General features: G+C 41.6%; 1 protein-coding gene across 1 annotated transcript in view; it reads right to left on the bottom strand.

Annotated features, from left to right (window-relative positions):
- Positions 1-23,083, bottom strand: part of ARHGAP24 (Rho GTPase activating protein 24) — a 222,005-nt gene that overhangs the window by 136,784 nt on the left and 62,138 nt on the right. The window contains exon 3 of the mRNA XM_075500847.1: positions 5,091-5,178. Coding sequence (XP_075356962.1) covers positions 5,091-5,178 — 88 coding nt within the window. The remainder of the gene's footprint in view (positions 1-5,090; positions 5,179-23,083) is intronic.

Below are 23,083 nucleotides of genomic sequence, written 5' to 3'. Positions count from 1 at the left end.
ATTAAAGACTGAGGCAAAGAAGGCATTAAGTACCTCAGCCTTTTCCTCATCCTTGGTCACTGTGTTCCCTCCCCCATCTACTAGGGGCTGGAGATTCTCCTTAGCTCTCCTTTTGCTGCTAATGTATTTGAAGAAGTATTTTTTGTTGTCTTTTACAGCAGCAGCCAGACTGAGCTCTAGCTCAGCTTTGGCCCTTCTAATTTTCTCCCTGCACAGCCTTGCTACACCTTTGTAGTCCTCCTGAGTTGCCTGCCCCGACACTTGGCAATGCTCACTTCATCTTTGCTTAACATACAGCTGACAACACTTCTACAGGCACTGTGATGCCTCCACAGCCAGTCTGAGTCTCGATTTTAATTTCATCCCCCAAAGACCAGTGCTGTGGCATGAAATGTCCTATTTGATTCCCAAAATCTTTTTTTTACCATGAATCCTTAGCATAATATCTCAGCAGGAAAATTGTTCCCGTAATGAAGTCACTATAGCTGCATGCTTGTTAGCAAGGGGGAAAAATAAATATACTGGTGCTATCCTAAACACATTCAAAGTCCCATACTCAGAATTAAAAACAAGCAAACAAAACAAAACAAAAACCCCTACCTGATTCTCAGAGAGGCTCCCGATAATATTGAAGGCAGCCCAAAAACTAATTGCAAATTACTTTTTAACTAGACTGCATAGAAAGATGGCATAACAAATATTTTGGTAAATCACAAGAGTGATCATGCTCTCCCATCAGCACTGCCCATCAGTTCAGCAGCACTCCCATTGTCAGCTATGCTGCCCAAGGTTTTTTAACCTGGACGTGAAGGTTGACCCCGGGCTGAGGCTTGGCACATAAGGGCTCAGGCTGGACGAAAATCGAGTGAGAGGTGCCAACACTTTGAAAACCAACAATAAACAGTCAAATTATGGGAGCAGAAGCAACACAGATGGTGGTTGAGACTTAACAGTGTACCGGTAACTCAAACCCAGGGTGAGACATTGCATTTTCTGGAGGCTTTCTACAATTTAGGCAACAGCCCGGGACTGTGGTAAAAGCATTCAAACTCAGCAGCAAAGTATGGTCTGACCTCCAAATGTGCTGTACACATCCCACAGGCATCAGTGGTGTTTGGGATAGCATCATACACAGAAAATGAGTGATCTCTGAGGAAGGTGCTTGAACATGGACAGAAGGGCCTGCCTTCAAAATGTAAATGTTTGAGTGGTCAAGCCTTATTCCATTACCATTTCCTACTATCCCTTATCAGCCAGATTTCCTCCTGTTAGGGAAAATTACAAGCTGTATCTGAGGGAGCTTTCTGCAGCTCAGCTGTGGCAGGTCCCATGCAGGCAGTGACCCTCTGGTGCCATACAGCTGCCGGCATGGTCGCACAGGAAGGTTTTCGTGCCTGCACTGCACACACATCTGAGGCCTACAGTTAAATATTCCATACTCGATGCCAAAGTCACATAGACCAGAGGCATAATAAGCACACCCAGGGCAAACATTATCAGACAGATTAAGGTGTCATATGAATCAGGAAATATGGAGCACCAGCTTCAGCAAAATCCTTTATATCAATGTCTTCACATGTGGTGTTGGCAGCAAAGGCAGCACCACAGCCATTTTGAGATGTGAACACCCCAGTTTTGTGCGCTTCCTCAGCAGCACCTTCTAGTTTAACCTGCGGCAGGAACTAAAGCTACTTCTCCTATGGTCATGTCTATCAGGAGCAGAGAGTGCATCATCATCGAAATCAGTGCCAGTCCACTTCCATTTGCTCATCTTATCCCCTCCACACCCACTGCTGTAGGGCATGGACCCTACTGCAAGAACAGCAACAGCTAAAACTACAGAAGCTCAGCTTCTCTCTTTCCCATCTACAACATCCAGAAGAAATACAGGCTTAATTTATGAAATGACTGACTGAAATTTTAGGTCAGAAAGCATTGTGTGTGTTCGGGGGGGGGAGGGAGGGGAAGGCACTTTTTCAATTGAAAAGAACTCTCTTAATTTTCAATGGAAACAAGATTTTAGTCAACCCCAGACTTGCAATGTTAATAATAAGTTTCTTTCCATATTTTGAACATATGAAAAAGATACAGACCACAGTGAGAAACTTTTTAAAATGTGATTGATTCAAGCTGGGGTGAGTGTTAAGCAAACCTCACCGATACCATGCTTGCTTTCTTTGCATACTAACCCCTTACTGCACATAGCTTTCATAATAAAATTCTTTGCTACATATAAAAGGAAAAATAAAGCTGCACTCTGCTGAGCTGCATCTGCAAATTCCAGCGAGTGACCAGCCTCCTTAGCTTTGAAACCTACTTCATATTTCTTATACTTCTACAACATATCAAAATCTCTGTGCATCAGTCAAGACAACTACATTTGTGCCTTGACACCGAGACGGTTAAAGAGCAAGAACATGGAGGTGAGTTTCAATAAACATCATCCTCTATTTACCCTTTTAAATAGCCATAACAGGAAAGTAAATTGAAAAGTAATACAGGGATTAGCAGAATATATTGAATAAACGCAGTGGGCTAACTGGATGTTGAAACATAGAATCATTTAGGTTGGGAAAGACCTTTAAGATCATCGAGTCCAACCGTAAACCTAGCACTGCCAAGTCCACCACTAAACCCATGTCCCTAAGCACCTCATCCAAACGTCCTTTAAATACCTCCAGGGATGGTGACTCAACCACTTCCCTGGGCAGCCTGTTCCAATGCTTCATAACCCTCTCGGTGAAGAAATTTTTCCTAATACCCAATCTAAACCTCCCCTGGAGCAACTTGAAGCCATTTTCCCCAGTCCTATTACTTGTTACTTGGGAGAAGAGACCGACCCCCACCTCGCTACAACCTCCTTTCAGGTAGTTGTAGAGAGCAATAAGGTCTCCACTCAGCCTCCTTTTCTCCAGGCTAAACAACCCCAGTTCCCTCCGCTGCTCCTCATAAGACTTCTGCTCTAGACCCTTCACCAGCTTCGTTGCCCTTCTCTGGACACGCTCCAGCACCTCAATGTCTGTCTTGTAGTGAGGAGCCCAAAACTGAACACAGTATTTGAGGTGCGGCCTCACCAGTGCTGAGTACAGGGGCACGATCACTTCCCTAGTCCTGCTGGCCACACTATTCCTGATACAAGCCAGGATGCCATTGGCCTTCTTGGCCACCTGGGCACACTGCTGGCTCATATTCAGCTGATTGTCTAACACCACCCCCAGGTCCTTTTCTGCCAGGCAGCTTTCCAGCCACTCTTCCCTGGGCCTGTAGCATTGCATGGGGTTGCTGTGACCCAAGTGCAGGACCGGGCACTTAGCCTTGTTGAATCTGTATTTACAACTCTTCGGGCCTGGCCAGTTCTTTACCCAGCGAAGAGTACACCCATCCAAGCCACGAGCAGCCAGTTTCTCCAGGAGAATGCTGTGGGAAATGGTGTCAAAGGCCTTACTAAAGTCCAGGTAAACAACATCCACAGCCTTTTCCTCATCCAGTAAGCAGGTCATCTTGTCATAGAAGGAGATCAGGTTAGTCAAGCAGGACCTGCCTTTCATAAACTCACGCTGTGCTGACTGGGCCTGATCACCTGGTTGTGCTGCACGTGCTGTGTGATGGCACTCAAGATGATCTCCTCCATAACCTTTCCCAGCACCAAGGTCAGGCTGACAGGCCTGTAGTTCCCCAGATCCTCCTTCTGGCCCTCCTTGTAGATGGGCATCACATTTGCTAACCTCCACTCAACTGGGACTTCCCCAGTTAGCCAGGACTGCTGATAAATGATGGAAAGTGGCCTGGTGAGCACTTCCACCAGCTCCCTCAGTACCCTTGGGGGGATCCCATCCGGCCCCATAGACCTGTGTGTGTCTAAGTTGTGTAGCAGGTCGCTAACCATTTCCCCGTGGGTTATGGGGGCTTCATTCTGCTCCCTGTCCCTGTCTTCCAGCTCAGCAGGCTGGGTACCCTCAGAACAACTGGTCTCACTATTAAAGACTGGGGCAAAGGAGGGATGCATTAAGTACCTCAGCCTTTTCCTCATCATTTGTCACTATGTTTCCCCCACATCCAATAAAGGATGAAGATTCTCCTTAGCCCTCCTTTTGTTGCTAATGTATTTACAGAAACATTTTTTATTGTCTTTTATGGCAGTAGCCAGATTAAGTTCTAGTTGGGCTTTGGTCCTTCTAATGTTCTCCCTGCATAACCTTATGACATCCATGTAGTCCTCCTGAGCTGCCTGCCCCTTCTTCCAAAGGTCATAAACTCTGTTTTTTCCTGAGTTCCAGCCAAAGCTCTCTGTTCAGCCCGGCCGGTCTCCTTCTCCACTGGCTCGTCTTTCGGCACATGGGGACAGGCAGCTCCTGTGCCTTTAAGATTTCCTTCTTGAAGAATGTCTAGCCTTCCTGGACTCCTTTTGCCCTTCAGGACGGTGTCCCAAGGGATTCTGTCAACCAGGCTCCTAAACAGGCCAAAGTCTGCCCTCTGGAAGTCCAAGGTAGCAAAGAGAAGGCTAGCAAACCACTTAAGCAATACACACAGTCAGGCGTACCCTCAGTTGACAGACAAATCTAACCCCAGGAAAATAAACACCCAACCACAAAAACACAACTAAAAACAAGTTTAGGGGTTTAAAGCAGCAACGCTTGCTGTTGTTACAATCTGTTTATCCACCCACAGTGGCTGGGGAGCATTCTTAAGTGATGGTAATGATGTCATCAAGCCCATGTGCTATACTGATAAGCTGTTGATGCTAAGTTACAGATTCCTTTGTTACCACAAGACACACTACTTTATACCGTCCAATATAATCTAAAATAATTACCAAATACACTTATACCATCACTATGTCACTCGGTGGTGCAGCCCCTTGTTGTGAACAATCATGCTTTACACTGACAAATAAAAAACACATCCTTTTCCTACGCTGCCTGGAGGTGAATGAAAAAATTATGAATGAAAGTATTAACAAATTAACAATTTTTTTTTCCTTTAATTGAATCATTGATCACCTTCAGCTTCTGTTCTCACGGAACCGACATGGCCATTTGTCACTGAGAACAAAACTGCAAAGACTTTTTACGTGGAGTACAATATCCTACCTGGAACAACTTCAAAAAGGAACTTTCCTGGACTTTCTTCATTGCAGGGATGCTCAATTACTCTGTTGCCAGGCAGAAAGATGGTACCCTAAAGAAAAAAAATAACAACAAACATGGGATTAAAACTGCTACCGTGCTTCTGATAGACTAACGCTTCTTCTTTTTGAACTGGGATATACCTGAATTTGTGGTGTTGTGCCTGGGCAGCTGACTTCCAAACTGAGACTGAGGAGGGATTATCCCAAAAGCCAACATCACAGATCCCCTTAATTAACTGAGGCATTCAATAATGGCTTTAGGTTTTTTATCTCTTCGGTTTTTGATACCGTGAAAATTTTTGTACTGATCACATGTACTAATTCCACTGTGCTGCAGGGAAAATTCGAGACTAAAAGGAAGGGTTAGTTTGACCCTGTCAGTGAAAAGCTATGAAGTTGCATATGTGAGACAGATTAACTTACCAGCTAGGCTTTTTGGCTAAAGCCAAAGGATATGTGGACGGAAGAGTAACCTCAATTTGTGGGGTGCATACCCAGCTCCTGCTCTGTGTCCTTTCACTGTACCATCCCAGGGAAGCAGTACAAAGAAAACACCCCACTTCTACCCACTGACAGCACCAGCAGACCAGCACGCTGCAAAGCCACAGCAGGCACAGCAAGAGTCCTGTTCAAAGATGCATTTGCTACAGGCAGACAGATGTTGGATAATCTCTGTGATGGGCACTGAACGCCTTTATCACAACTTTACTACCTTGAGAAGGCAGATGGGGAATTTTAGCTGTGCATATTTGGACACTGGTTACCAAAAACAATGCCTGCAACCCTCAAAACATTTCTAGGGCTGCAGTGAACTGAAGAAATAACTTTTTTTTTTTCCCCTCTCCCTCTTTGCCCTGCTGTCACATGGGAGGGATAGACTGCCCCTTGCCTCTGAGAGGTCTTTTTCATTTTCAGATATTACAGCTCCTTCTAGTACCATTTCCTCCTCAGTTAGCAGGCAGTCCTTAATGAAATTATGCTGGGATGGCTGTCCAGGGGTAAATTTTCAGAGTGGCATCCTAGGAATTGTATTAGGTACAAGCTCTCCATCACTGTTAACGGGAGATAATACCTACTTACCAATATTCTCCAATTACTGCATAACAGGGCCCCTATCTCCAAAGCAAACAACTTATATAACTTACATGGCTTAAACATAGAATATATCTTGAGCTGGAAGGGCCCCATAAGGATCATTGAGTCCAACATGGGGCACCATTTTCCATAGCAGTTTCAACAAATGCTGCTTCTAAATATCTGTCAGATCCCTCATCTAAACAGCAATAAAAATATCCCTGTACAGGAAAAACATCAATTCTGATATCCAGTATTCATTGCTATGGCTTATAACCTTCATTACAAGCAGAAGCATTTACAATTATTGGGAAGGCAAGACAAGCAGAATGCTATAGTCTGCTTGCAAAGGAGACCTTACAAATCGACAGGAAAAAGTCACCTAAAGAAACAGGTAACAAATGTTTCACAAAATCAGTATTTGTACCAGCTGATGTGGAGACCGAGCTCTACACTGACTTGTCAGTATATTGCTGTCTGCCAGCAGGTACAGTGTGTCATGGGAAGCCAGAGACAGGGTGCAGAGATATTTTATTAAATCATGCAAAATCACCTCCATTAAACACTATGATACTTTTTACTGAAAACAGATGAAACAGAATAGTATTCTGCTGAGGTGCTATTAGCAGCAAGCATTAGCAGCTGTGGGCAGCTTTCCCCACTCACTGCATATACAGATGTATTACAAGCATTAAGTGCCTTGGTCCAATAGGTCTACTAGAAGCTTTTTTCCTCCATTCCTGCTACAAGCAGCAACTGTTAATGGTTGTCACACTCCAAAGCTTTCTGTGAAATACCTCATTAGGCAAGAATAGTATAAACAAAAAAGATTGTATGAATGGGAAAGTTAAGTCACAAAATAGCTCAACTTCTCATATAACAGCTGGAGAAAAACACCAGCAAATATAAGGAATGCATTTTTCTGAGAATTATGGGAGACCAGGAATAAGAATCTCTAAAAAACATTTTTAATTACACATCTTTTCTGTCACATGTAATAGACCATTAAGACTGGTATAATTTTCTTGCCCACTTTAACTTCCAGCTTGAGCTGGTTTTACCTAAAAAAAGCTCCACCTGGCACACAGGATGAGCAGATCACAGTCTTCACGCTGGAGTAAATATCACTGGCTCAGGATCTTGTGTAAGTGAAGGCATACAACATATTTAAGCTAATTATATGTCTTGCTATTCAACTAAATAAAAAGACAAAATTAAGGAGACCTAGCCTACGGCACTGTAAACTAAAATCAATTTTATGGGACAGTAAATGAAAACTGCGTTCAACTGTGCTGTCAACTCATTAGCAATAGACATGCTGCAGTCTCATTACAGTGTGATGCTTTCTGATTCTTTGATGTGAAAACCTTTTAGTATTTACTTTAGTGAGCTGTCTTAATGACAGATTTTTGAGAACATAAGAACAACAGTCATAATACTTATAACCTTAGCACCTTCATTTCATAGATGAAACCTATTTCATCTACTAAAATGTGAAGCCTAAAGCCACACATGACAGCTAAGCTAATATGAAGGGAATCCAGACAGCAACACCATACAGAATATTGCTGTGGTTTAAACAGAAAACATGTCCTCAAATGGTAATTTTATTTTACTGTCTATTTTCAGAACTATTATTGGAAACATCAGTGCACATGAAAGATATATATATATATATGTGGGTTTTTTTAAATAAGAAAATAGCTTTGTTTGTGCAACACGCACCTGGATGCCCTGGACTAGCAGGGAAAGCCTAACAGAGCGACTGCAGCTCTTTCACTTCCCATTCTGTCTGCTTTCACACCCATCTGTCTGCCTTCACCATATGGCAACACTTCCCCTTCAGTAAGTTTTGTAGCTATCTACATAACTGTACCAAGGCTGGAGTGTCCCTTTGCTTAGTTCCTCAGCAGCTGGCAGTGTGTTCCACACAAGCACACTGACACCCAGGGAACACATCTGTACTGTAAAAAAAAAAATCCCTGCAGCCCCTCATGTGGCACAGCGCTGGCTGCTGGGTATTTGATATGAGCTGGGGGACCCCTGTCCCCAAATCACTGTCTGTCCCCTTGCTCAGTTGTTTTTCTGGGCCCTTAAGGTGCAATATCTGGCACACCCTTACAGTTTGGCTAATCCAAAGAGTATGGACTATCAAAGAGTTGCAAAGGTTCAATAAGTTAAAGCTCTGTTTCTCCCCTTAAGTCTCTAATTCCAGGGGGAAATAAGAAAAAAGCAACTATATAGTCTTAGACACCTAACAAGATAGTAATTTGCACATAAAAGATGAAGGTGATTTCCAGAGGAACTACATGTTTTGACTTGGGTATCAGTGTATGTAAATGTTCCATAATTAGAAAACTTCACATTGCTTCATATCAAGCTCTACAAACCACTCTAAACTGTTTAAAAAAATCTCAACCCAAGACTACAGATTGGACCAGATTAATACTCTGGTTTCAAAAAAGAAAGAAAAAAACACGGTGCCAGCAGGGAACAAGATGTACAGTCTATAGAGATATGGAAAAAAGGGCAGTGGGAGAAAAATGTGGCCCTAACCCAAGTCCCTCCTTGCTCCCATTGCCATTCTGTTTGCACGTTGTGCCTCCACCAGGTCAGTAGTGTTTTGCAGAGCTCCTGCTGTGGTAAGCCTGGGTTGTTTTTCAATTTCCAACACTTCTGTCCTTACCAGGGCAGTTCTGCTTCTCTAGCTGAGTGCTGAGGGTGACTCACAGGATGCAGGAGAAGTTTTGGTTGCTCAGGAAGCATTGCCCTTTTCCCTAACCAAGTATCAAGCCCACTTTCAAAGGAGTTTCTCACACACATGGCTTTCGCTACAGTACACTGTTGCTTCAAACCAAAGATCAACTCAATAGCAGAACAACAACATTTTTGTTAAAATTAAAAATCTGCATACACGAAGCCTTTAACTGAAGAAAAATTACTACTCAGTTAACAAAGTGCCTGATAAAATACTGCAGTGCAGCAAGAATGACATAAATCTATTTTGGATTAGAGTCACAGCATTACAGTCTTGCTCAAAGAGATGTGTTATCCTACACTGCAACACTTTCAGCACCATGCAGCAGATGAAATTCATGAGGAAGCATGAGAGAGGAGAAAGGATGGCCACCACACAAGTGCTTCATGACAACCAGCTGACAGATGGTATTTCTGTTTGGCACACTCTGTGTAACACTAACAGTGAAGCAACCCTGTGCCTCTTTCTCTTTCTTTTCCATTACTCGCCTAGGTACACGTTCCCCAGCCTTGTTTGAACTTCATTTTCTGATGGAGACTTATTACCTGTGTTCAAGAGATACCAGGTTTCCCCCAAGAAAGCTTATGAGACAAGGAATTCCCATGCCTTTAAGATGCAGACTGGCAACTATGAAGACAAATGCATGATTTTCAATACCTCTGGATAGATTTTACTCAAAAAGCATGTAGACACATGAGGAAATTAACTGCTTTCTTGCCAAAATAGTGTCTTCAGTATTTATTCTAATACAGTTCCCCAATGCTTAACTGGTCTATTTGCTTACTTGTAGTTCGTTCTGCCACTCCTTAAAAAAGTTACTTCAGAAGTCCATGGTATCAGTAGTTATATCAGGTGTTGCCCTTCCAACTTTGATGATTTATCAAAGACCATTGAATTCTACTTCGGCTTTCAAGGGAAGTGCTGCATTTACATATCTGTTTTTCTTGTTTCATGGGAAACTCTTCCCAGAAATTTTTTTCTGGTACTTTTGTATAGTTTCATCAAACTTAGAGGATCTTCACATAGTTTCTTCCTCTTTGTCTGTTGCTAGAGGTTGGTTAACTGTTAACCACAACAACACAGAAGTGGCTGCATTGGTGTGGCAGCAAAGGTTTCCAGGGTTTTATCCCTGCCAGAGTGCAGCCCCTGAACAAACACAGCCCAGCTATTCATGCCTCTCTGCAAGGAGGCTCCCAAATCAGCTGGACTGTGTCCCTCAGAAAAAAAACAGTCCTCAGAAATAGTGCTAAGGTGGTCTGCAGCCCGTGATCAACTGCTATTCCCCATGCCAAGCCCTCTCCCTCCCTAGGTGGTGCCAGACTAAATATCTCCGTAGCTCTTAGAAAAGGTTTGCTCAGAGAGGGAGGAAGGGGTAAAGGAGAATCAGCTCTCAGAGAGGCAGGAAGGTCATCAGCCAGGAAGGAGGCAGCTGATGGGGAGGATTAAGAGGCAGAAAGGACCTTTGGGTACACGTGTCTGTTATATGACTCAGAGCCACGTACTACACAGCGCTGTTGTGTGGTTTCTTTTTTCACTGTTGCTGTTTCTGGGAAGTCTTGAGTATTATACTTAAGAACAACCGTGCACTTCAACTTGGATGGCATCTTAAACTGAAAAATACTACATTTAGTGGATAATACTCTCAATGTCACTAGTATTTACAAGGTCACAGCCCAAAAGGCATCCACTGTATTTCACAGTAAAGCCTGTTAATCAACCTGGATTAAGTAATATACCCAATACATATGCACATATATAGATACATGTATATTTCTACAGACATGAGAACCTACAGACATGAGGCAAGGAGGAAAATTTATAGCACAGGCAGAAATCCACTTACACTGAGGTCAATAATGAAACGTGCACTGTTCTCACCTGAAGCACAGTTTGACTGCAGTAACCTCTTGAAAATCTAACTTGATTTCCACCATTACAATGTATTTCCAAGATCCCAGTAAAATCACTTGCTGCAAAAGGGCACAGCAACTCTGAAAGCCAGCCCCTTCATTTAACTACCTACACAGAGATATCCCATACTTCAAACCGGGACCTGGGTAAGTTAACCAGCTGACTCCAAGCCCCCCGATCAGTGGTGTGGCAGAAGCAGAGAACTGCCTCTAGCTGGGCAAAGCCCAGCAGATCCCGAGAGCACTTGACCCTGCAGCACAGCATGACCCAGCAGTATTCACAGCATGCTGGCTGATGTGGCTTGGCTTGCTTTGTCCAGTGCAGTGCCTCAGGCTCGCTTTCACCCTTGCGCAGCTCTGGTGTTTGCTGTTACTGCATATCGTGAAAGCAAACTTACTTTTAGAGCCTTAGTCTGCAAAAAAAAGCATCCTCTGCCAGAGGCCAGCTCTTTGCTTCAAATTCACTGGCCTCTCTATCCAATTAAATAACAATGGTCGATTTCAAAACATTTCAGTCATTCCTGTTGCTGTCCTACAGTTATAATCTATCAAGTAATTTGGTGTGATTACTTAGCAACATATCTATAGAGGGGTAGTTACCATGAGCAGGCCTAAAAGGTTGTAACTGTGACTCAAGCAATATAAATGCTCTGACTACTAATCTCCAATGATATTTTGAAGCTACATAATTGCTGTTCTTCAATTTGAACGGGAAGTATTTTTGTCCAGAAATCTCTTATCCCCCATGTACATTAGGGGTTTTTAAATATTATTCATGAACACTACATAAAGAAAACAAGTTTTACTGATTTTACTGAATTGCCACTCTTATATGTACGTAATGTCAGGTTTTCTAGCACACATGACAATAGTGGGACAACAATAAAAAAGTTAATACAACCTATAATTATAAGAGAATGAAGGAACCAGATGTTCTCTTATAATAATTTATTATAAGACAATAAGATTCTTTTATTTTTATTATAAGAGTGGATTTTTATACCACTTAAGGAACCAAAGCTCTGGAAGAAGTACAACTACTGCAGGAAGTGATGAAGTCTTTGTCTTGCAGTTAATTCCAGCCATTTACAGTTTTGCAGTATGCACAGGGAGAGAACAACAAGTGCTATCATATTTAAGGTATCTGGGGGGGGGGGGCTATTCAGATTTTAGGGGGTATGTAACATGCCAGGAATGAAGACAGAGGAGGACAGAGAAATTACAAAAGAAATAGGGTTGGTTGCATAAAATTCAGTCAATACACAGCATACATTTTTCTGGCATAAATTCCATTGCATTTGACATTTTCTTGTCCCACTATGTTGACACATTACTCCAGTTTGTTTCTGTTGAAGAATGACAATTGTTATTTAGTTCTCAGAAATTCCGCAAACAGGAGTATAAAAGAGATTTTTCCTTTACCTAAGGAAAGGTTCAAACCTACCTCATAGCTTAATTATCTAAACAAGAAGTAAATTCACCTCTGTGGTGGTGAATACCGCATGTACTGTTTGCTTGGCAATGTCCTGGTTTTGGCTGGGATAGAGTTAATTTTCTTCCTAGTAGCTGACATAGTGCTGTGTTTTGGATTTTAGTATGAGAATAATGTTGATAACACACTGATGTTTTAGTTGTTGCTAAGCAGTGCTTACACTGGTCAAGGACTTTTCAGCTTCCCCTGCTCTGCCAGGTGCACAAGAAGCTGGGAGAGGGCACAGCCAGGATAGTTGATCCAAACTGGCCAAAGGGCTATTCCATACCATATGATGTCATGCTCAGTATAGAAACTGGGGGGAGTTGGCCGGGGGGCAGCGATTGCTGCTTGGGGATAGGATGGGCATCAGTCAGTGGGTGGTGAGCAGTTGTATCACTGGTTGTTTTTTTTTTTCCCCTGGGTTTTGTTCCTCTCTTGCTCTCTTGTTGTTTTCCTTCTCATTACAATTTATTATTATTATTATTTTTGTTCCAATTATTAAACTGTTCTTATCTCAACCCACGAGTTTTCTTACTTTTGCTATTCTGATTCTCTCCCCCATCCCACTGGGGGGGGAGGGTGAGCGAGCAGCTGTGTGGTGCTTAATCGCTGACTGGGGCTAAACCACAACAGCAATGAGCACAAAAACATTTATTCTGACATGAGAGAGAGAGCTGGCAATTTTACTAGGATGTGATTACAGTTTCTTTAAAGATTTTTCTATCTTTCTCTCCTGCCACACATTTCACTTAATGGTTGAGTGCCTCTCTCCGCTTGAGAGAAACTTCTTTCCTCAAGAATGAGGCAATCTTGGCATGAGCAGCCACTAGAAAAAACTTCCTCTTTTGTTTCACAGGAGAAAGAAAGCTCATACCAAGTTAAGCTCTAACACCACAAAAAATTAAGTTTGCCTAAAACCAGACGCTACATACAGACATACTGCATGCCTACGGTTTTCATTTCTCTATTAAGGGCACGAGAGAAGAGTGACCATTTCCTGACCACGTCTGAGACCATGTCTGAAATTATTAAAAGCTTTTTCTCTTTCTGAATCTGTTTCCCAGCACCAACCTCTACCTTACAGTTGAAAGTAAAACTTAACATGCTCTCTTCCTACCTCTAAATTCTGCCTGCTATTTTAAAGTGTTTCATACAGATCTTGGATTAGTACGAAGCAGCTTTCCTTTCTAAAGCAGATTTTTCTGTGGTATCTAGAGAATCTTTAAGACCTCTGTTTTACCCACCCTCTCCTGGCTTCTCCCTAATGGATGAGCTTATTCAATTGTATGTCACCAGCTTCTGTGAGAAACACTGCTCCTCCTGCAGAGATTTTGCTTTTCTTTCCCAAGTTTGTCACAGGGGGGTATAAGGAGCTGGGGAGATAGTTATAGGGGCTGAGCCAATTCATGAGTAATGCTCTTGAGAGTTACCTCGGGCATGAAGGCATGGTGTGCACCTGCTCCCACACAAGCACTTCCAGGAGGAAGTGTGATTAGGGAGAGGGGAGGCATATATGATGGGACTGAGCAGGGTCCCAGGGACTGACAGAACAGGACAGGTCACAGGGTCCAGCGGCCAAGACACGCTGCAGGAGCTCTACAATACAAGATGCCTTCCTGGGGAACCCACTCTGCAATTGCCGTGTTGCGTACAGAAAGGACCCCTTGGTACTTTCTGAAGGCAAAGAAAAAGGAGACATGTATAAACAAACTCGGAGACTGAACTGAGTTTAAGGACTCATGAGTACAAGCTAAGCTCATTATTAGATGCATGCATGGAACTTTTGATAAAATTAGGCTTCATAATGGTCATTAACTTTTGATCAATAGCCACAATGGGACTGGGAATTACTGAATTACTATAGAAGAGAAAGGCAGCTATGAAAAAATCTTACTTCCAGTAGCTCTGGTCAATAAGAAATTTAGTTTATTAGTAGATAAAACTATTTTCCCAAGGAAAAAAGCCAATAAAGCACAAAGCATCAGAACACAGAGGACCAAGTCTTGCTTTGCAGATCTCTTTTGCAAAGGAAATTTACTGACTTCTAGTCCTGAGAACGTCTAGGCCAAAACAATGCAATTATTCCCCAAAAGGATGACACTTGGAAGGAGAAAATTTCAAGTATGGCCTTTCATTTATATACAGAGCTCTCCAGTGACAGTCTTGACAGATACAGCAACGATGTAGAGAATGTAGCATATATGATTGAGCAGGTTAAATCAAGTCAGTCATTAAATACTGAACTAAACATTTTTCAAGATAAGAATCAGAGGGAGTAAAAAAGACCCTAAAACTGAACTTTCTATTCCATCTTGGTTTCTTTTCTTATTTTGAAAAGGTAGGCAACCAGTGGTCACTGCACACAGTTGCCTTACCTCCAAGGGTCAAGTGCATATCATTTATACAGTCTATTTGGTTTAATTCCCACAGCTGATGGAAAGGATTAGGATCTCATCCATGATGGAAAGAAAAACATTTAGAGTTACCAGAACTGCTAATGATAATCAAGTGCTTTGCTGGGTCTCATTCTGAATTATGCTTTCACATTGCGGGAAGATTAATTTGGGGGGAAAACAGTCCAACAATCCGTGGAAACACTAACAACGCTACATCCTTGTTGGAAAAAATACAGCTGGAAGATTACAGTTGGCTTTCAGAGCAGATTGTCAAGACCTGACCCAGTATAACAGTTACCAGATGAATATAAGCGATAGATATCACAACACTTAAAGGAGCAAATGTCACCCTGGAGCACAGACGATGGAGCAACAAATAACTTGCCTGTTCGCCTCTGAACAGAAACAGCTTCAGCCCGAACACTGGGCCCAGCCTGGGGCCCTGTGCTGGAAGGTGGGTGCAAACCCAGCACAGAGAAACCAACGGTGGAGAAAACCAACACAAGTGATCAGAGTGCTAAAACCCGCAACCTCTCTCTCAAAGCTGGTTGGTGGGCCAAAAGGAGCTGAAGCAATTTGCTCCGAAATAACTGTGTGCTTCAGTGCAGTGGCTTGCCATCATTTTCTGAAGATCATTAACAAGAACTAAAAGAAAAAAGAATAATGCCATACAAATAATAATAAAATAAAATAAATAATTAAGATTTCACCATTTCTAAGTCCCAGGAAATGCTGCCAGAGAGGCCTCTGCAGGGGAGGGGGCTTACTCAGGTGTCTGAGGCAGGTTCACAGGGGACCCTGCTACACCCGCCAGCAGGAACCCTGCACTCACTCTGGTTTAGCACCAGAAGAAATCTCCTTTTACTATCACTTAAATACAGTTACCCTAACACACACAGTCAGAAAAACAACAGTGGCTAAAACCGTGGTCAGGTACATCCCAAGTGGAGGTCAGACTGCTTCTGACCATCAGAAATAACTTATCACTTTCTAAGTTTCTCATCTAGGATCATTATCCTTCCCTCCCACCCCCCTTAAGCATTTCTTATTGGCTTCGTTTATGATAAGTCTTGCTTATGACAACTACTCCGCTCTTATAAACCCTACTAAAAGGACAAAATTGGCTTTTTAAACTGAAAATCAAATGAGATAAATAATTTTTAAATATATAAACCCCACCTTTGTTCTCTAGGTCCAGTGCGAACAGAAGAAATAGTAAACAGCTGGAGAGCACAGCCTTGAGATACTGAAGTCTTCAGCACTTCAAACATAAAGACAAGTATTTATCAGGAATGATTAATATAAAACTGTTTCTGCCTTCAGAAAAAGGATGATTCATATCAGTTTGTTAGGTTTTGGGTTTTTGTTTGTTTTATGACTTCCATGTTGAATTTAAGAAGTAAAATCCTTTCCAACCCCAACACTCAGCTTTTTTCCAGGAAAGCTATATATAGCCAAGTATCCCACCTGAAGACAATTCATTTCCAGGTCAGTATGTAGTAAAGGTTGAAGTTGCTGCTGATTTCCTAGAAATTACACAAAGTGCAACTTTTACAGCTTAAGTAAAGAAAGGTGGCAGACAGAGACATGGAAACGGGAATATGATTCCACTGAAGTAGTTTCTTCTTTTCCTGTGCAAATATTCTTGTTGGCTTTTGGCTAGCAAGAATATTCCAGTGGAGTTTGTTGGTCCTATATAAGTTATCATCTTGCATTTTTTTTATTGAAGAAAAAAAAATTGTTTCGCATGGAAAAATTTTAGGGCTTCATGGCAAGGATTATCTTTCTTTTGCAAGTTTTTTAATGCCCGTATTGCTTGTTATTTTAACATCTATACATTGTTTATATTTTGTCTATATAGTAAATGTTTTATGAGCATGGCTTGTAAGTGCTACTGCACTACAAATACCACATTGACACAAATTAAATAGCTCATTTAGCTTTCTGGCATGTTCTGTTGGTCCTTGTCTAAGGGATTACGTTAACAGTGATCCTATCTCAGGGAGACTGGGGTCATGTCTTCTGTGCTATCTGAACAATTAACACAACTGGAAAACTCTGATTCACTGATTACAAATTACTTCTGAAGCAGCACAGTTTGTGTACAGTAGATTTTTTCCCAGGTTTTACTTTCAGTTCAGTGTATTAGTTGTCTTCTTCCATTCTGTGATGCTGTTTCCAATTTAAAACTGGAATTTTCAGATCATTTCTTGTCTTTATAACTGATCTAAATCACACATTTTTATAGCTTTTGCATGAGGTCTAGCTGTTTCTTAATCAAAGCATTAGTAATGTGTCGAAAAGTATCCTTAAATATTTTTATTATGCAACCTAAATATTGAGCAGAGAATTCTGGCTGATTAAAAGCTGCCTTAGGAACTGAACTGTTTGATACTTGATGGATGCAAGCATACAGAACACTGACATGGTTTATAAACATACTGAGTTTGCCATGGAAAGCTGATGCTTTTGGCAAGACAAAGGTGTTCTTAAAAACTAGACTCTTGGGCAAAATATATACCTACATAAATATATCTATGAACTAAAACATACTTTCACAACTTGAGGTGGAATTTTGGAGGGGCAACATAAATCAAACACTTGTTATTTTCACCCGGAAGTTACTGCATGGTGCTATAGCTGAATTTGTCTTAATGCTTTCCTATGTGCTGCGAAGAAGGGAAGGAAGAGCTTTGTAGAAGGTCTTGCAAGTTTCACTGTACAAAAAAATAAGTGTTTTCCATTACATTTATGTAAGTCTGCTCAGAATACAACCATTTGATGTGTTTTTCAAAGACGATGCTTAAATTACTAGCTATGTAAGAAAAAGTGCCAGATATCCCCTAATTTAAATCATTACAAAATCAAGGCACGGTTAAGTGGGAGCTGGTTTAGGTCAAGTCAAGTACCAATGGACCACAACCCCCAGACCAGTTCAGTTATGCAGAACACATGCACAGTTCTGCAGTTTTGCTTGCACAGGTTTGGGTGAGTGTTTTTTGTGTACACACGGTTTCTTCATAAACCTCAACTTGCACCCTGCATTCAGGGCTCTTTTCAGTTGCGGCAAGTCCTTGAACTGATCTGGATCACAAAATCAACCTAGGATAATGCAAAAACCACTCAAGGACAATCACAAACAAATCCTCTCAGCACTAGTTTAATTGACCTATTGTTTCCCCTTGGATATCCCTTTCCTACTTACCTCCTTTGACAGCCAGGACAGGAAGGCCAGTTTGCTACTCCAGGAGGAATTTACAAGGTGCATGATGAAAATCATGTAGTCATAGGCTAACATAGGCTGGAAGGGGCTATACTCAAAAGGTAACCATGGAAAAAAAGTCCACTTTTCCAGCCTTTATCTTAGCAGTTTGGCTCTAAGAACACTATGGGAGACCATATCCAAGGCCTTGATGAAGCTGAGCTATCCAGCTGCTCCCTCCATACCCAAAAGGCCCCAGAAGGACTTGCTCCTGGACCTTACCAGGGACTGCAGGAAGGCTGATCTTTTAAATTAAAGATGTCTTTTAAAAATAGCCAATATTTTTCAAGATTATGCTGTCTCAAAATAGCATTTACTTCAGTGAGAATAAATAAGACTTTCATAATCTAGATTTTTACTCACTTATCCTAATAACACTGAAGGTATTTTACAACATTCTGTAAAGGTACAACAAGAATAACTGAGTTTACTTGGGTTTATTACAGCTTTTTATGGGTTTTCATATTTAAGTACCAAACCATCATTTATACGCTCTTCCATAAGACAGTGTGACAAGCCTTCTGCAGACGTGTTGGGGGGGTATCTTGCAGAGTGCCAGACAGTCTAGGGTAAAAATGGATTCAGGGTGACTGGAGGCCCACATTATTAACTGCACTGTAGCAGCTGCTCTGTTCCATACTGTATTAATATAAATAGTTTAGATTCCATGTTGCTTTTTTAATAAAATACCAAAATATAAATGACCATGAAGGTCTTCATGGTCTGCAGGAGAGACCTCAGTATCCCTTACAAAAGTGGAGGATGAATTGCAATTTATGCAAGAGAAGAAACCAAGACAAAGTTCACACAGCAGGTGAACAGAAACAAAACTCCAGGTTTTCTGGCAAACACAGTAATACTCTGGCCACCGGACTGTTCCCTGCCTGGAGTTATTGTTGAAAAGGGGCCTTTCCTCCAACTAACAAGAAAAAATAGTTCATACCAGTCATCTGCCGTCAACGCTCTGGAATCTGATTTTCTGAAAGAGAGACAGCTCCTGAAGTTTTAAGCATTTTTAAATGCAAAGTTATTTCTGTTGCACATCTATTTTCTTCAAAGCGAAAACACAGGGTAAAGATGTCAAATCTGTTAGTCCACCAATCTGCAAGTAAAAATGTTTACTTTGGAGCCTAAGCAGAAGTGGCTCCATTTTCTGGTATGCTCACAGCTACAGAGCATACTGACTACAGCTGGAGGCTGGGATCATCATGGGAAACCGAGCACTGATTAGGACACAGCAAGAAAAAGGGAGGGGGTGTCTCAAATTTAGAGTTGTTTGTGAAAACTGTCACATTATTTTGTCTCATGGGACATAATGTAGCTCAGACAAAAGAAAAACAGAAAAGCTCCTGAACTCCAATCTCACACTTGACGCATTGGCTCAAGGCTGCTTCAACAGGCTGCTTCAAAGCCTGTTGAAGTCAGAATAGACAATGAAGGTAAAAAATAATAACAAAACCTCATTAATTAAGGATTTAATTTTACAACTCCTGCTATTATTGATCGTGCCCATTACTTTGCCTGTGTACCTCACAAATCTCTTCATGGCTTTCTCCCTTGCTATTCTACCTCCCTACCTACTGCTTTTACTTTTTCTAGCACCTTTCTGCCTCCTACCTCCCTTCTACAACATCAGAGAGCTTCAGTCTGGTCATTGCATAGCTTAACTAGAAATTGAACATTGCTTACTCAGCCAGAAATGTTTTCTGCATCCACAGTAAGTGAAGGACAACCAAGGAACTACATAACAAGCATCCACTATGCTCCTGGATGGAAAACAAGAGTGGTGATTTATTGAAGAGCATAGGAAAAAGGATCCTAGTAAGTTGTAATCTTCCAAACCATTGCCAATCTAAGGCCCTTAAGCGACACACTTAACTCGTCAGTGGTAAAAAAACAGCACATAAATTTTCTGCAGACTCTCAGAGGATGGCATTTGTCCTTATGCAGATGTTTCAGGTCTGACATATTCCACATCTCCTAATTCCCCTCTGAAAACAGGCTGCAGAAAGGAGACTTGGGTGAACGCTTCTCCCGCTGCTACAAAAAAACCTCCACTAAGCCCTGTCTTTACAGGGCTTAATGCACTCAAAGGCTTTCTCTCTCTCACATGCAGAAGTATAACATCCTAGTACATTTTTATTTACTCTAAGAAACATATTGTCTTCCATTTAGAAAATCCAGAGTAACTATTTCCCATTAATCTCATGACACAACATGAGCTTGGGCATCCTTCCACTCCTGACAAAACACCGAGTCCCTGTGGCTTTGAACAAAACCCCATCCTTGTGGCTGAGCTGCACGAAAGCCTCATTTAAGATGTAATGGCCTTCTTCACCAGTTTGCTGCAATTCTAATTAAAACACCAGAGTTGCTCCACTTAGAAGCATTTGTTAAATGATATCTCAGAGTGCCTGAGATAAGGGTAGTCTCAGAAAAGGCAAGTGACAGCATTAATTTGACTTTTTCTTTTAAATAAAGAACAGTTCATAAAAATCTTTAACAGGTGGCAGGTTTGGCAGCTCTACTGTGTGTAGGCTCTAGACAGATTTATCATGCCTTTCATTTTAAAACATTTATGTGAATGCATTTGCTGAGATAAATTATCTCATTCACAAAAGCATCCTGTTTTAACTGTTACATCAACCAAATTATGTTGTAAAAATGTTAGCATCAATTTTGACAATCAGTATCTCATATTTATATGGAGCTCTCTTCATTACTTTCCTATTGCAATTCTGGTAATTTTTACATTTTAATCAACAATCATCAAGGAAATACCGAACACAAACTGGTTAACTCGTTTAATGTAGCTGGATGGATACCCTGAGCGAAGCAGACAGTTGCAGGTGAACTGCTTCTGAACGTGCGCCATAGCAATCCAAGAAGAGACATCTAGACTCACAGGCAGATTTCGGAGTTGGATGAGGGGTTGATATATGTCGTGGTTTAGCTTCAGTCAGCAACTAAGCACCACACAGCTGCTTGCTCACCCTCCCCCCCCAGTGGGATGGGGGAGAGAATCAGAATAGCAAAAGTAAGAAAACTCGTGGGTTGAGATAAGAACAGTTTAATAATTGGAACAAAAATAATAATAATAATAAATTGTAATGAGAAGGAAAACAACAAGAGAGCAAGAGAGGAACAAAACCCAGGGGAAAAAAAAAAAACAACCAGTGATACAACTGCTCACCACCCACTGCCCATCCCATCACCAAGCAGCAATCGCTGCCCCCCGGCCAACTCCCCCCAGTTTCTATACTGAGCATGACGTCATATGGTATGGAATAGCCCTTTGGTCGGTTTGGATCAACTATCCTGGCTGTGCCCTCTCCCAGCTTCTTGTGCACCTGGCAGAGCACGGGAAGCTGAGAAGTCCTTGACTAGTGTAAACATAACTTAGCAACAACTAAAACATCAGTGTGTTATCAACATTATTCTCATACTAAAATCCAAAACACAGCACTATGTCAGCTACTAGGAAGAAAATTAACTCTATCCCAGCCAAAACCAGGACAATATGAAATGCTGTTTTTATGGAAAAGCAAGATTTCAGCCATTCCAAGGCTTTTCACTGAACAGCTGTCCTGGGAAACATCTGTCTAAAGGAAAAGGGATTATGCTGCTATGATTTCCCATTTTTACTAAGAAACTCAGTTATTTGTGTATGCACATGGATGCACAAAAGCCATGCACAATTCTCACTTTTTCCAACAAGCACCCAAAGGAGTGGCCCCTTCTGTGGGACAGGTCAGGGGAGACTGGGTGTATATAACCCCTAGGAACAACAAAGGGGTTAAACCTGCCCACTGCAGAGGAAGAACACCAGGGCCTCACATCCCAGACCCTATCCATCCAGCTAGGAACCTTTCACAAATGCTTGCTATTTAGCCCAACAAACATTTAAGTATGTATACTATGAAAAACTAGTCCAACTGAGAGAGCCACTGAGTGATAGCCTAAATCTAAAAGACAGAAGACTTTGGTTCAAACTCATTTTCTGCCTGCATCAGTGGAGATATCTGAAGAGAGGCTTGGAGCTATGCAGAATGAAGGAAGTTATCATCACTTCTACTACTACAATCCATTGTCAGAGCCCCAGTCAAGAAGTGGGACCCCCTGGAATACACTTAACACAAACAGAACAAAAAAGCTCTCCAGCCTGAAAGCTCCCTTGAATTGCAAGATGATAAAGATTATAGTTACTCAAACACAAACAGTAACAAGTTCATTTGAAGCAACAGTATCCACCTATTTTTAGCAGGGTTTCTGTGAGGGAACAAAAGGCTATTCTCCACAACTCTGAAATAGAAACCCCCATCTCTAAACCACCTCCTTTCCCTCTCATAAGAAGAATTTGTATCAATGATCATTCCAGGGAAACTTTTCTTTCCTTCTTTCTTCCTTTAAAGCAGAGAAGATCACCTGATGTGATATTATTCCACTCTAGGGGATTGAGTAGATCTTCATTTTGAAACACAAATTTGTCCTACAATTTAATGACCTCCCTCCCGAATATAAGATAAAGGCTTTGTGTTCTCATTTATGCAAAGACTAAAAAAGCTTTGAGTGCTGAGAAGAATTTAGGATAAAGAAAATTATTTTTGAACACAAATGGCTTTATCATCTAGGAAAACCAATGCAAGTACCAAAGCCTGCAAACACTCCTGTCTGATATTCAGTACACAGTCCTCATCACTGAGTTTCAGAGCATTTTAACTGATACACAGCTGTTTTGTACCATATATTCAAGATTTAAGATACCTCTGGCCAAGAGGCCTTTTAAATATGAGTTCCAGTCAAACGAATGACAGCCACCATCAGCCTTGTGGGACTCTTGTCTCTATTATTAAACTGAGCATCTATCCAAAGAGTGGGTACTACACAGGCTCACATTATAGACACTGTCAGGATTTTCAGGCTTCTGTCACTCATTATTATTAATATCATGCTAGTATCAAAAACAGTAGTTGCAGTCTGTCCTCGTCCCTGCTGTCCTGTGCAATGCCTTTGCAACAGCCATCGGAAAGTAAGTCAGTGGATGTCAGAGCAATAACCACCAAGCCCTTTTTGGCATTTAA

This window comes from Mycteria americana, chromosome 4, assembly GCF_035582795.1.
Source record: "Mycteria americana isolate JAX WOST 10 ecotype Jacksonville Zoo and Gardens chromosome 4, USCA_MyAme_1.0, whole genome shotgun sequence".
In the NCBI taxonomy this organism is placed as follows: domain Eukaryota; kingdom Metazoa; phylum Chordata; class Aves; order Ciconiiformes; family Ciconiidae; genus Mycteria; species Mycteria americana.
Note: the sequence above shows the minus strand (reverse complement) of the source record. Positions and strands in the feature narration are given on the sequence as shown.